General features: G+C 40.7%; 1 protein-coding gene across 2 annotated transcripts in view; it reads right to left on the reverse strand.

Annotated features, from left to right (window-relative positions):
- Positions 1-15,610, reverse strand: part of CYFIP1 (cytoplasmic FMR1 interacting protein 1) — an 80,688-nt gene that overhangs the window by 53,324 nt on the left and 11,754 nt on the right. For both annotated transcript variants that reach the window (XM_057404485.1, XM_057404484.1), the window contains 10 exons: positions 9,454-9,577; positions 9,178-9,267; positions 7,725-7,802; positions 6,579-6,680; positions 4,845-5,026; positions 3,486-3,582; positions 3,218-3,346; positions 2,074-2,178; positions 1,704-1,795; positions 345-462 (listed from right to left, as the gene is read on the reverse strand). In XM_057404485.1, coding sequence (XP_057260468.1) covers positions 345-462; positions 1,704-1,795; positions 2,074-2,178; positions 3,218-3,346; positions 3,486-3,582; positions 4,845-5,026; positions 6,579-6,680; positions 7,725-7,802; positions 9,178-9,267; positions 9,454-9,570 — 1,110 coding nt within the window. In that variant the 5' untranslated portion in view covers positions 9,571-9,577. Of the gene's footprint in view, positions 1-344; positions 463-1,703; positions 1,796-2,073; positions 2,179-3,217; positions 3,347-3,485; positions 3,583-4,844; positions 5,027-6,578; positions 6,681-7,724; positions 7,803-9,177; positions 9,268-9,453; positions 9,578-15,610 lie in introns of those variants that run through there.

Below are 15,610 nucleotides of genomic sequence, written 5' to 3' on the forward strand. Positions count from 1 at the left end.
ACCCATTTGGAGTAAGGGCTACACAACCTATTCCAAAAGTGACATCCCAAAAGTTCTAGGGTATATATCCTAAATATATGTATATATATATATATACACACACAGAGAGAGAGAGAGAGGCAGAATAATACTGCGGTGTGCATGATATGTCATCATTATATTACATTTAAATAGTACAAATACCATTCAGAGAATGGGTATTATCCCTGCTGACAACTTTTCTTGATTCAGGTGATCATGCTTTGTCATTTACCTATCCCCAGGTTCACCTGCTCTCCAGATACTTAACAATAACTGTTAATCAGTGATGTGAAATTTGCACATATAGCTGTAAGCCCACACACCTCACTGTTGCTGTAACGAGCCAGTTCAGATATGAAACGCATATGGTCTTCTCTGATTTGGATCATCTGCTCACATATATTGTATTGGGGACTGCTGCTGGAAGATGTACATGTCCATCTGTTTCAGAAGACAAAAAACCCCACCTAAATCAGCTTTAGGCAATAAACAGTACAATTGACGCTGCAAAGAAAGATCCACAATACATGGCTTTCTCGGGTATTTTTAGTCTTTCTCCTGTTTGAGGCCTTTTCTCTCTTCAAACCTCTACCTCTGGCCCTGCACAATCCGTAAGTGATAGACCGCCCTTCTGAGTTCAAACAGTACTTTTTCCAAGTCTTAGAAAAAAAAAACAAACTTTTTTTTTCTGTTTGAGTTTGTTGTTTGGTTTGTCTGGGTTTTTTTAAAGGTTGCTGTTATGAAATAACAAACCAGCAGCCCTCTTCAGGAACACTTAGGGACAGGACCAAAAAGGACTGAAAAGCAGGGCAGAAGTATAGGGATAGGCTGTAAGATACATCTATCTACCTTTAGACTGCTTTTTGTTATTCTTGTTTAACTGTGAAAAGCCTAAAGTATGCTCCCAACTATAAAAGAGGCATTATTAAATACTTTCAACACGTTACCAAGAGGGACACAAAAGACATGCTACCAGGAATGTCAGGTTAAGTAGCCTATTTTTAGTAGCTCAGTAGGCCCACTGCTGTTCATTTTCTCTTAGCAATTACATGCAGGTTATGTGGTTTTTCTGCAGGAATTAAAATGCAAAGCGTTACATTCTAAATTCACGTAACTGCATAGAGGGAAGGTTGTGGAGGAGCATGGAAATGTTCACTAAACCAAAGCAATAACCATAAACCATGGAACCATTTACGTAACAACTGGCTGCTTTTGCCAGCCATTTTGCTGTTCAGCACACCTTGCTGAAATAAAGGAGGGAAGACAAGCTAAGTTGCTGCTCCATATACAATTTATACATGCCTATTTACCCATGCACTACTACTGCTCACCTTGCTTAGTAAAATCCTTCATTTCTTTTAAAGAAAGTTTCATATTTAAAGGAAAAAAATAAAAGGGAAATTAGTGTAAGATAAATTTCATTTCCTCCAACCTAGGTGATTAGAAATGTCACAGATACAAGAATGAGTTCAGAAGCATAGAAAGATCTTTAAATGACCTATTTCTTTCATTGTATCTATTACATGAATTACATTACTAGTGAAATAGCCACACCAAAAAGTAGACCGAGGTGAAAATCCTATTAATTATAGAGATCCGCAGACTAATTATGAAAATACACTCCAAAGATCTGACTCTTCCCAGCCCAGATGCTCCCTGCTTTGTTTCCTTCTCCCTCTTACCTGGATTTATTTTCCTCATAATGGGCACTGGTCTTAATGTATCTGGCAAGTTCAATCTGCATGTCACCAAACAGTGGGACAACCTGCAACTGCTGTACACATGGAATAAAGTGGATTAGATAAATTATTAAACATAAATCTTAGTGAAAGGGACTTTGAGCAACCTGGTCTAGTGGAAGGTGTCCCTGCCCAGGACAGGAGTGTTAGAACTAGTTGATCTTTAAGGTCCCTTCCAACTCAAACCACTCTATGATTCTAGGATTATTTACCCATATTATAGTCCAAAGTGATCTTTATTCTATTTAATTATGTTTAAAATGCAAGCAGAATTAACTTAAAAATCACATATTAAAATCACATCTCAACCAACCTTAAAGAACTTGTCTATCTTGGCTAAATTTATCCTTTTCTTTGCATCCAGCTTATAGATGTTGCTGACACTTCCATCCATCAGGTACAATCCAAAGCCCATAACCTGAAACAGAAAAGAAATCAAACCTCTCTGCAAAGGGATCTTAGAAGTAAAACCTGCTGCAGTAAGACCGCTCTTCATATCATTATAAAAAACAGTAATATTTTAAAAAAGAGGTTTTAAAACCAACCCTCCTTCAAATAGAATATATTTTCAAATACATACTTTTCTGCAGTATTCTTTTATTATATGCATGTTAGTAGTTTTTATTTTAACATTAGCCTGCTCAGTTATCTTTAAAAAGTGTTACTTGTTTGTATAAAGGTTTAGCATGCAAAAAACTCTCACTGAATCTAGAGTATGGCTATTTTTAGACAGGTGGTGTTTTTTTTGTTAATTAACATTTTATTAAAATCCTGTATGTGCAAACTGATCTGTAACAGAAGGTCAGATCTAACATCTCTGAGCAACTGCTTTTTATGGCTTTCAGTGCATCTCTGAATTATAAGCATAAGAGTTCAGAAGCATAAAAAAATCTAATTACATTTTGGTCAAGTTATTCATTAACAGATAGTTATAATTCAGTATTTACAATAGCAGGAGCTGAGCATTAGTGACTTAATGCGTTTTAAGCATGCGTTTACCAAACAAAAGGCCTAAGTATGAAAAACACATTGGGCATCCCTGCAGCAGAACACAAATGTTCTAGTGTTTGTGTATGGTTTCAGGATGCTTCTATTTGGTCCTAATTAACAGAGCTCAGAAGTTAAACATGAGGCAAATATTCAGTTCTTACTCTATACCTTTTCTTCCACTTCAAGACATACAGTTGATATCAACCACTCTTCATACTGCCCAGCACCCTCTAATTACGTGCACATATTCCAGCTAACTAAACTTACCTGCTTAGTAATCCTAGTTTTAAACTAGTAGTTCTCTGAAATATTTGGTACAAAGCCTCATGCAAGCTTGCCACACACCTAAAAATAAAGCACATCCTTTCTGCTGTCATTATACTTCCTAGAAACACAGTTCAGTACTTCAAACATTTGTGTCCTGTCCCAACCATACTTTTTCAATTTTGTACCCAAAAGAAACCTACTTTCAAGAGCATATGTTTCTCACTGGGTGTTAGATACATTTTGTTTTCGTAGTAGTCCACACACAAATTCACAATATCTGCAAGCAACTCTTCATAGCCAACAATCACCTCCAACTGCTGCTGTAAAGACTGGAAAAAACAAAGAAAAAGATATTGGTCAACTAGTGATAGCCCCTGGAGAACAACAGTTATTACCAAACTGGAAGTGTTTCATTTTAATAGTTTTGTAAAGCTTTAGGTACTTTGCAAAAAGACAATTAAAGCTTACTTGTGTTATCTTGTTGTGGTTGGCAAGAAACATGGAGAGGTTCTGGGATTCTTGAATGGACTGAGGATCTGCCATTTTCCGGAGGAACTGAGCAGCTCTTCAAAAACAGAAAACAAAACAGTGTTTCCCTTTTGCAGGACTACTTCTAAGCAAATCCATTCCCTTTGAATAGAAACACACCCATCTCCAAATCTGCCAGGGGAACTGTAAGTTGTAAGCACATCTTTAAGTGCTAGTACAACGGCATATCATTTGCTGCTCATGCAGGATTGTCAACCTCAAGTGCATCTCTCGCCTCCAAACTCCTGAACCAAGCAGAAAGAGAATGGGCAGAAGCATGCCTTCAAAGAAATAGAAAGGCACACCAAGTAATTTTAGAGGTCTCCAGACACAACATCAACTATAAAAAGGCAACTACTGGTAGATATAGAAATTAAATCTCAAGTAAGTGGAAGCAGCATAGATTGGCTAGTCATTGCCTGAATGGTTTTCTTTATGAAAGACTATGAGGAAGGTGATCCAGTAGTACTGATAGGCAGAGAAGCCATGTAAATGCATTTTCACCAGGGTTTTTTTGGAGCACAAGGAATCAGGTGAAGACTGGAACAGGCTGCGCAGAGAATTTGTGGATGCTCCACCCCTGGCAGTGCTCAGGGCCAGGTCTGACGGGGCCCTGAACAACCTGGTCTAGTGGAAGGTGTCCCTGCCTGTGGCAGGAAGGTTGGAACAAGATGATCTGTAAGATCCTTTTCAACACAAACCATTCTATGATGCTTAAGCTAGTATAGAGACTGTCTTCCCCTGATCATCATGTTTGAACAAATATACCTGATGCCATCTGACAGCTCTAGCAGAAAACTTGGCCACTGATAGACCACCCTTCTCCCCTCCCTGCTACAACCTGAGGTCACAACAACCTTGAACAGCAAAGCTGAAATGTCTTAAGAACAAGTGTAACAACTCTCAGCTACAAATGTCAAAAGTGGATGCCAAAACCAGAACAGAACAAACAGAAGAGGAGCAGCACAAGCCACCAGCAAACCAGTTTCCCCTCAAACTTAAAAAAAAAAGTTTTACTGAGCAAAGTATATTCAATACATTTAGCATACACCAAGACAGAAGTATTTGACAGCTTGGCATTAAAAGGCAGAAGAACTTTGCTGCTGGAAGAGCATAAAGAAAACAGATTTACTCATCGTCCTACCTGCAGTCAGCACATCCCCAGTTTCAAGGTAATCCGTCCCACACGAGGACCACTTTAGAAGAGAAAGCCGTCAGAAAAAGAGCAACTGCTGCCATCTCGTGGGAGGCCTGTATGCTGGCAGCAGAAACCCAGGTCCTGTTCTCCTTGCCACTTACCGTTTGTAGGCTGAATGGTCGTTCTTCACGCTGCACTTCATATTTTTCAACTCATCCAATACTGCGAACATGTTGATGAATTTGCCCAGCGTGATCAAATATGCTTCAGACACAAAGTCCTTCCTCCTCTCCGCGTGGCACAAGCGTCTCACCTCCCCACAAAATCGTTCAATTGCATTTCTCTAATTGAGGGGGGGAGAGAATATGACAGGAAGCAGGGAGAAAAAGCCATGAAATTTCCAGGAAAAAAATTTCATCACACAACAGGAGCTAGTCCAGTGAAAAGCACCACTGAGGCAGAAAAATGTTTAAAGTACGCAGGGTGTTCTGGTTTCGACTAGCAAGGCACAAGCACAAGCTTGTCATAGAATCTCAGAACAGTTTGGGTTGGAAAGGACCTAAAAGATCATCCAGTTCCAGACCCCCACCGTGGTCAGGGACACATTCCACTAGACCAGGTTGCTTAAAGTCCCATTCAATCTGGCATTGAACACTGCCAGGAATGAAGCCTACAACTTCCTTGGGCAGCCTGTTCCAGTGCCTCACCACTCACAGTAAAGAATTTCTTCCTAATATCTAACCTAAATCTCCCCTGTTTAAGTATGCAGCCCTTACCCCTTGTCCTCTGTGGGGCTGAATACTTGTTGTAAGCTCCAAGTATCAGCAGTGATTTTTGCCACAGAGCCTACCTAGCACAAAAGTCAAGCTACTTCTTTGCAGAAAGTCAAGCTACTTCTTTGCAGACTAAAGTCATGAAAGTTTAAAATCCCTTTGAAACAAGTGATTTCATGCTCTTTAGTGAGGAAGTGTGCATGCATCAAAAGGCAGATTATAGGTATGTTCCCTTAAAATAAAAAAATCCAAATTCCACAGCACACTAACATGCCAACTCTCAGTGTACATCCTGGCACGTGTTTATATGAGGGCTTATTTCCAAGCACTCATCAGGGCCATTTGAGATGGAGATTACAAGTATGAAAAAGACAGCAACCTCTAATGTAAAAAGGAATCTGTTCTGACATTAAAGCACTATTCTCCTTGAATGAAAGGAGACTGTTTGTACTCAGTAAGATCTGCCAGCTGGGGAAGATGACAGGAAATACCACATTTCATTCAGTGTCCGCTTCCTGTGGGCTCCAGAGCTTGCAGGCTCTAGATGCTCCAGTTCCCTCCGAGTAATGCCTGGAAACATTCTCAGTCCATTGAATGAAATGGCAAGCTGCCAGCACGGAGGATAAAGCAAGACAGACTGCTATTCTCCAGTGACCGTGTAGGTCAAGTGGCTGGCAGGTCACAACAACTGGGTTGGCCTGCCTCGGTTAGGAATTTCCATAGCAAAGTTGCACCTGCTGCTCTGGAGTCCAGAATAGCGGATCCCTCACTCCCCACCAAATGGTTTCTGTGCCAAGATGCTTTTATGTATACATGTGAAAAGTATTATATTTCCATTTCCTTTCTTTCTAAAGTGCCACATCTCTGTCCTCATGTGCTACATAGGGACCATATGCAATTACTTTTGGTTTTATGTGAAATGGAGATTGTCTGAAGATCTTAAGATAGGCATTAGAAATTCTGCCCTTATGTCAGACAATACAGGTTTTTTTTTCAAAGCATAATGACAGTTCAGTACTCAAGCACACATCAGGCATACAAAAAATAGGAATAGATGAAGTATACAAAACAGGAATATAAAATCACAAGCCTACTGACAAACTTTGTTTACATGCCTTTTACCTGAAAATACATAAAATTCATCAGTTTTGTGACTTCTGGCTCCAGAACTTCCACAGTTTTCTCATAAATTTCTACTCTGTTAGGCTGCTCATTGCACTTGACCTGAGGATAATTAAAAAGATCATTACACTTGGAAATGTCCCTCATAAAGCCTCAGAAACTGAGATCCTGAGGAAATGCATTATCACCCTAATAAAGACAAACTCAAGGCATAAATTTCTGGGTTTGGCCATTTTATGCTAGCCTTCTAAACTTTACGTAAAAAAAACCCACCAAAATCTGAGGGTTTTTTTAATTGCCTCATAGCAAATAATTTAGTTGTCAAACACCTGTGTATGGTTAGGACAATCTTCTTCCCACATTAAACCACTTGCTCAAAATCATGTACTAAACCAGGACCAGAACTAGAAATTAAAACAGATTACCTGACTCCCACTCTAAATCTTTAAACCACAGGATAAGCCTTCTTTGCATTTCAGTACAAAAATAATTGCATTACAAGCTCCTTATAACGCAGGCAGGTGTCAACTCACGGTTATAATTTTGTTCAGTTGTCTGATGCACCTTAACATTCTTCCCACCCCACGCTTGTACAACCATTCCCAAACACTTTATGTTGACTTGACACCTATTCACAGGGGCTTATTTTTGAATGCAGATAAAGAAAACACTAGGTAGCTCTGATATTTAGAAAATGACTACATAGAATGTCTAGAAACTTAAATGTTTAACCTGAATGTTAATTGTTACAAGCTACGCTACTTGTTAAGGCTGTTCTGAATTTAAGTGTTAAGCTTGGGAATGGTAAGGGTCCATTCTCTTGAATGAAATTTTGACCTCAAACAAAGTTGACAATCAAAGGTTTTCCATCTAGAGGGCATTACCCCAATACTACTCTTGAACCAATCAGCAGGTCTGACACAAAACCCCTGAGGTATTGCTATAGACACCCTGTCAGAAAAAAGTAAAACTAGTCCAGCTGGTCCCCGAGTGCTAAAAGACACTCTTCTATGGCAGACCCAGGTTAACAATTCAGGTGCCAAAGTAGATCACATTTCAGAGATCATTGACAAAGCTCCATCTGTGCAACTCCACACCAAGACAGGAGTTCATGTGTTGCATGACAGCTTAACCTTCATCCTTTACCTGAGGAATGGCTCTTGAGCAGCTTCTCCATGTGTATAACATGACTGCATATTCCTGACCCTCTTCTAGCATTTCATTCTGTAAGACACTCAATGTAATTAGGCATTGTAATAAAAAAGGATTAAACACACTTGTTTTCCATCATTCCAAACCCTTGTCAAGACAAACCTGTTTCTCTTATCAGTGTATCTACAAACACATATATATTGCAACTGAAAGCAACACTGTATGTAAAATATTACCATAATTTATAGGCTTAGCTTGCATATTACATGTATCAGAGCTGAGTAGCTACTGATGTCCATCTCGGCTATAATCCCATGGCCAAAAAAATTTCCATTAATTCCCAGTCATATATTTTAGCACCCAACCTAATTCTGAGAGAGTTCACATGACCATCTTCCTACCACTTAAGCCAACAGATACCTGTCAGATCACTAATCAACAACTGCAGCAATTACGCTTACCTAACGACAAAAATTACCATCTCCCCAGATCAGATTGGTTTTTTGTGTTGTTTTTTCTTCCCCAAACTAAAGAAACTGTGATCTATAAATATAAATAAAAATACTAATCTGAGGGGGCAGGGTGCTGGGGTGGTGTTTGTTTTTCTTTTTAAACTCAGGCACTGCAGGTAGAATGGTAAAGGATGAAAGAGTCAGCACATATCAAAGGATATTGAAGAGCAATATCCTTTTTTAAATGTCAAAGGAGAGGTCCAACAATATTCAAACAATCAAAACAGGTTAAGGAGTCACCAGATAATTTTAAAAGTAGACTGGTGTAAATTCACATAATTTTCAGTTGCATGTAATCAGGTGCTTAATCTGCCTATTTCACCATCTGTGAACTGGCCTCTAGGGATCACAAGACATATTAGTCCTCATTTATAAGAATGCCATGAAATGACAAATTTACTTTGTCTCCCAAAACAGCTACACCATTAGCAGAGACAGAGTTACCAGCACGAAGTCTTATCTTCCACAGTGGAACTGTTAAAAACTGCAGGATACGTTATACAAAAGCATGCCAATAAACCATTAACATACACACTCCTTAGTGAGAAAGCCAACAAAAACCCTTCAATGCTACTGAACTGGCAGAGAAGTAGTGTAAATTCTGGAGGATGGAAAGTAATTTTTCACTCAAGTTACAGCAGCTAGCTGTCAGTACAACCAACACCTCACAATACTGGAAAAATGCACAATAAAATCAGAAAACTCCTGAGCAACACTGGTTGACCAAGAAGAAAGACAACCTTAAAATTACCAAGAAGTAGATGTGTGAAAAAACAAGTGTCACACACCTTTTCATCTTACTGCCTCCTGGAAGTGCTGTAGGTAACCCGGTTTCTGGTTTTCTGCGGCCACAATTCTTACAATGAGCTGCATGAAGACTTGTTCCTTCCCTTTTATTTCAAGTAATACAAACGTATATCTGAACATCCACTTACCATACTAGAATGGACTGTAGCTTGCTCAATGTATCTTGCAATGCCAGTGACAAATGCATTTCTGTCTTCAAAATTAGTGTTAAAGTTTGGCTGCAAAGAAAGCAAGATACAGAATTAAATCTTTGGTAGGGAAAAGAATTTCTATATAGATTGCAAATACAAACACGCTCTGGGGTTTGTGTTTCCTTTTTGGGGTTTTTTTTTGAAAAGCACATATTCTTTTTCTTAACAGCAATGGGAAATGGAAAAACTCTTTTTTCTACAATGACAACATACCTGGTAAAGCAGAGATGATGGTGGGGGTTCAATACACGGTTGCTGATCTGGCAATGGTAATTCTTCCAAGAGGTCCACATTGGACAAGGCATCCTCCAGTGTTACTTGAGCAGTCATTTTGCCCCTGGTTAAAAAAAAAATACATACATATATATAGATATGTATATGCACACACATATAACATGTATATGTTTGCTACATACACAGAAAACAAATGAGTAATATGAAAAGCAAGGAGCTATTAATGTTGAGGAAATGTGAAGTTTCCCTTCAACCATAATGGGAGGGAAACAAACTGACACAGTTTTCTTATATGAGTTTTAAAAAATACTTCAAGGACTAACATCCTCCCTCCTTACTATTACAAGTTGAGAAATGTTTCTCTTCCTCCATGCTGCACACCAGAAATACATTAAAAACAGAGGAAAGGATGACCTCTAATGCTCAGTTTTCAGCCAATGTGTATTCAAAACTATGCACAGATACTACTACCAGGAGACCTGGCTGTCAAAAGGTGTCAGCAGTCTCCAGTGTTTTGTGTCCTAGGACATCCAGATCTGCTTTGGGTGCCAGAGAGGCCCCAAAACTCTGAGAGTCATGGCAATCTCCATAAACCTCCCAACTGCTGCCACTGCATGGGGTTTTGAACCAAGAAGACCAAGAAGAAGAAATTCTAGGAAGAAAGGGTCTTGGTCATCCACTTCTGTATAATGATCTACCCACCCTCCTCGGTGGAGTACAAAATTCCTCATTTTTAAGGCAATACTTCTAATCAAGCCATCTCATTTTTTATATGAGGCTTTGCAAGTTATTCTCTGCAGAGAGAATAACCATTCACCTACTGTGCATGGAGCTGCTGAGCACTGCCCTCCGCTCTAACCAGGAGGGCAGGAACACCGAACACCTGCACCCCAGAGCAGCAGGGCCCTGCCAGCCCCACATGCAGGGGGAATGAGCAGATCTCACCCCAGCTTTGCCACAAAGCTCACTGAGAGAGGGCCAGGACAGGCTGGCTATCCCAGCACTCGCTGCACTTGTAGTGGCTTGGCAGGAAAACCTCCTTACTTTCTCTTACCTAATTATGGTTTCCTGGGGGAAGCCCCACAGATACAGCAGCTTTCCTCCAAAGAAGGGCTCAGCTGACAAAAAAACAAGCAAAACCCAGAGCAAAGGGAAAGAAGCAACCAGAAGTGCTTACTTCTCTACCTTCAGAGACCAACCATGCATCCTAAGCCATTGCCCAAAGCTAACATGCCATGTACAGAGAAAGCTCGCCAGCAGCTTTAAGCAGCCACCACTGCAAAGGTCCAGGGGCCTTTTGATTCTTAAGACCCCAGCCCAATGCTTGCTTCAAGCTCAAGCATGTGAGGTTTTGTTAAAATAAACAAACAAATGTTCACATTGTGCATTTTGTGATCCCTGCCCAAAAAGGGGGAAGGACGGGACTGACAGGAGTGCTGGCTGGCAGAGCTGTGCTGGGACACTTGCCCAACACCTGCCTACGCCCAGCTCAAGCTCTGTCACAAGAACCACAGTTACTCTCAAATTAGAGACCAGTAAAACCCACAGCGTCATCCCTTCGATAAATAAACAAATGCCAAAAAACCTCCACATCTGGGCAAAAGTCCTGCGAGAAGGTCAGACTCTGAACAGTTTTACCTTAGAGGAAACAGAATAGAGTTGTCAAGAAGTCAGAGTATTTCACATAAACAATATTTGGTTTTGGTCTGAGTACCTATAGATCAAGCTTCAGCTAAAAAAAGAAAACAACACTTTACATAGGTTAGTTTAACTGAGAGGCTTTTCCTCCTCTTCACCTCTCTTATCAAAGCAGAATCAGCTGTATCAGCAGCCGCTCTGGGATGTGCCAGTGGTGGGACCATTAGGCTCATAGCCCTGCCTCCCTCTGCACCGCAGGACAGCACTACAGAGGGGCACTACAAAAAGCTTATCCATCCACGCTTCAAAAACTATAGCAACTTAGTACCTGTTTGCGCTGTTCCAGAAAGCACACCTGCACACTTCTGGCCTCAGTATTTACAATTGCACAAGAGTAATCCTCCAGCATCAGCATCCTATGTTCAGACTATTGGACTATGTGTGGATTTCTTTTTATACACTTGGAAAATAATTTAAAAATAGAAACCAAAGCATAAGCAAAACCAAAATTTCATTTCACTTACACTGCCACCTATTTAGCAGCACAAGCCTGGGAAACCCCTGTTACTTGGCCAGAGGCACAAGCTGAGCCATAAAAGGTTCCTGCTGCCCTCTGGGTTGTGAAAAGAAATACAGGAAGGTGTGTTTTTCCCAGCTCTTCAGCATAATTTCCTAAAGACAGATCAGCATTTTTCCAACCAGGAAAACATAAGCAATCGGGCACAGACTTACAAAAGCCTTCTTGTTTTAAGATCACTCGCTGACAGCTCCACTTTGTAATTTTGCCAAAGGTATCCCATGTGCCTGATGTTTCTTTGGCCAAGTTCAATGCCCCTGCTCTCCAGCTTTTTTACTCTGGTACCTAGCAAGACGTGAAAGAGGAAACAGCTCCTTCCTGCCCAGATTTGACACATTTGCAAACGTTGCAAAGCCATGATTCACACTTCCTCTCTGCCCCCCAAGAGGTGAGCACCAGAGGTTTGACAATGGCAGCGGCAGGGAGGCAGCTGGAGCTTGGGTACCCTCACACCATGTTAGCCAGGATACCACATCATAGAATCATAGAATAGTTAGGGTTGAAAAGGACCTTAAGATCATCTAGTTCCAACCTGCCTGCCATGAGCAGGAACACTTCACACTAAACCATGTCACCCAAGGCTCTGCCCAACCTGGCCTTGAACACCGCCATGGATGAAGCATTTACAACTTCCCTGGGAAACCCATTCCAGTGCCTCACCAACCTAACAGCTCAGTTAGATGCTGTATTAATTTTACTGATTCTGGTCTACATTATTATTTTTAATTTACTACATCACACAGCCAGGTGACACCACCACACAGTTCATGCTCCATCCCTGCCTGATGTGCAACCCCTGGGGCCAGGACTAGAAATACTTCCTTGAAGTTTATTCTTTTTCTTCAATTCTGATTGGGATGAGCACTGGGAGGGCCTGACTTGGTCAGAAGAGTTGACCTGTGCTGTGGAGAAGCTCACTGAGCTACCTCCATCGCATTCTGTCCACATGAAAAAACAAACCAAAAAAGGCACCAAATCTTAAAGCTCCCCTCAGCATTGTTTACATTTTGATTTCAATCAGAGCTGGATTATTATTGAAATCTATTCAGGCAAAAGATTTACCAATCTTTTTTAAATGTCATGGCTCTGTACTGCTGTTCCCAGCCACGCAAGCCCTGCTCACAACAAATACCCCACTTTAGTATTTAAAAGGAGATGACTCTCAGTCCTAGCAAGCACATCATTTCCATATCTCCATCCTTACAGAACAATGTCAAACTCTTTGTAAAAGATCTATGCTCTTAATTCCAAGCATGTCAGAAAACACGCAGCATGCACTTCTATGCCCCTTGAGGCTTCAGACTACTTGAAAAAAATATCACCAGGAGCAATTATGGGGAAAAGTCTTTTAGACAAAAGAAACAGAGAAAAAAAGGCCAAAATGAAAAAAAAAAGACTAAATAAATGAATAAGCAAACAAGCAAGGTAAGGACTGAGAAAGCAGAGAGTAGAGAAAAGAGCAAAAGTTCATTAACTTCAGAATCAGTGTGAGAGGACTGCAGTATTCAGCTCTCAAGCTCAAAGGTAAAAAAAAAAAAAAAATCCCCAAATTCTAGGGAGTTAAGTAGTTATGGAAAAAACTTCAAGCTTTTCAGATTTCTTCCAGTGACAGGATTAAGCAGGTCAGATTATTTACTGAAGAGAAGATCAAAAGAGAACTCAGGAAGTCAGTCTATAAATAGCTAAAACAGGAAAATGATGCTTGATGAGAGGAGATAATCCTTATACATATTGAGCAGTGGTGCACACAACCCAACAGATGTAACTTGTAGCAAGCAACCAAGTTAAATAAAAACGAGTAAAGCAACTTAAATAACTTTAGGCTTCTTGAGACCTTGTTGTAAATGCTGAAATTGCCACACAGTTCCTCTTTAGCCTCTGCCACAAAAATTTGGCCAAGACTTGCCCAGAAACAGCCTCTAATGACCTTAAGAATCTATCCAGCTAAGCTTCAAAAAGACATTGATTCCCAACATTAAAAATTCAACCTCAGATAACTAGGTTTGATGATATCTACTTACAGATGAAAAATAAAGCCTTTCACCACAAAAATTATCAGATGAAATTCTATGGTTGTGTTGACAAGATCAGGAGATGCTGAGGATGGTATCATGTTATCACAAAATATTAAAAAAAACAGCAAAACAACCAAAACCAAAAGGTATATTGAATATCCTGAAAATACACAGGGAAAGAATGGGAAGTAACTCCTCTGAGAGGTACAAGAACATAGGCTGTTCAAACTACTTGCAAATTGGCATTATCCCTGAACTAAGACTGTCAAGTAACAATTCCTACAGAACACAGATAAACAGCACAATTCAGTCTTTTGGAAGAAAACAAAAACAAAAAAAAAGAAAGCAAAAGTAGATAGTATCAAGCTACAGCAAAAACAACTTTTCTCCAGAAGACACTGATTTAGACTACTACCCAGCAAGCAGACATACACTTTATAGCAATTGCTGCTCTCCTTTTTGGAAAAAAGGAGTAACAATGTTAAATGTCCCTCAGATAAACTAAAATAATTAAAATCTAAATCCTATAGCTGATAGACACTTTTTCCTCTGCATCACTCAAAGATTTGACACTTAAGCACTCTCAGCTTGAAATCCGTAAGGATTTATCCTCACACAACCATTAAAGAGGTAATCCAGCAGTCTTCCTCCTTGGAACATGGAGTGTTGCAGCAGGTAATCATCTGGACACAGTGACAATTTCATAGAATCATAGAATGGTTTAGGCTGGAAGGAACCTTAAAGATTATCTAGTGCCAACCACCATTTCCAGGTGGGTTTTTTGCTCTCAGCTCCTTACAGCACACTTACTGCTGCATACTGGCAAGATCAGGCAATGGACACAACCAGGTCTATTGCTACCAATGCTCATCCGACAGAATCAGTCGTTAGGGTTGGAAGGCACCTCTGGAGATCATTTGGTCCAACCCCCCTGGCCAAGGCAGGGCCACCTGCAGCAGGTTACACAGGAATGCATCCAGGAAGGTTATGAATGTCTCCAGAGGGAGACTCCATGAACCCCTTGGGCAGCCTGCTCCACTGCTCTGCCACCCTCAACATAAAGAAGTTCTGCCTCATGTTGAGGTGAAACTTCTTGTGCTTTAGTTTAGGGCCACTGCTTCTCCTCATTGCTTTGTTGGGCATCACTGAAGGGAGTCTGGCACCATTCTTCTGGCACCCACCCTTGAGATGTTTACATGCATTAATGAGATCCCCTCACAGTCTTCTCTACACAGGCCCAGCTCCTGCAACCTCTTCTCGTAAGAGAGATGCTCCAGACCCCTGACATCCTTATGGCCTTCCACTGGACCCTCTCATCAGATGTTCATGGACAGCAATTACCTTTTACCATTAATGGCCAACAAAAACAAAACAAACAAAAAACAAACATGAAAGAGACAATGATGTAAACAAATGCACTTTCTTCAGCTTAACTTCAGCTTAATTACCAGAACGTCCCCCACAGCCTGAGAATAAAACAAGCGTCTTTGTTCAGCTAAGTTTAGTTGGGTCCTCAAGCTACCCTGGCACAAAGCACTGCAGCCAGCTAGCAGTGGTAAATTAAAAAGCAATGGATGAAATAACTTCTCCACTCATTCCTTCCACTTTCCAGGTGGACTCTGAAAATGAGTGCTGAAAAATTAAGCACATCTCATCTACTCCTGGACGAGCTGCTTAGACTGTCCCCATGGTAGCAACAGCAAAGCAAGCCTCTCCTGAGGCTCTATCCTCTTCAAAGCAGCCCACCTGCCACTGTTTTCTCTTTTGACAGACCCTCTTCCCTCACTGCTCCAAATATACACACCACCATCTCTGGCACACTTAGCCTGGCAGGCAGGAAGAGCTGAATGGGAAAAAGTTGAGCCATGCTGAATCTCAGGATGAGAAGAGTCAAAGAAGCAGCAGC

This window comes from Pezoporus wallicus, unplaced genomic scaffold (genome assembly GCF_028554395.1).
Source record: "Pezoporus wallicus isolate ANWC-B61680 ecotype Strahan unplaced genomic scaffold, APGP_CSIRO_Pwel_v1 contig_5787, whole genome shotgun sequence".
Lineage (NCBI taxonomy): Eukaryota > Metazoa > Chordata > Aves > Psittaciformes > Psittacidae > Pezoporus > Pezoporus wallicus.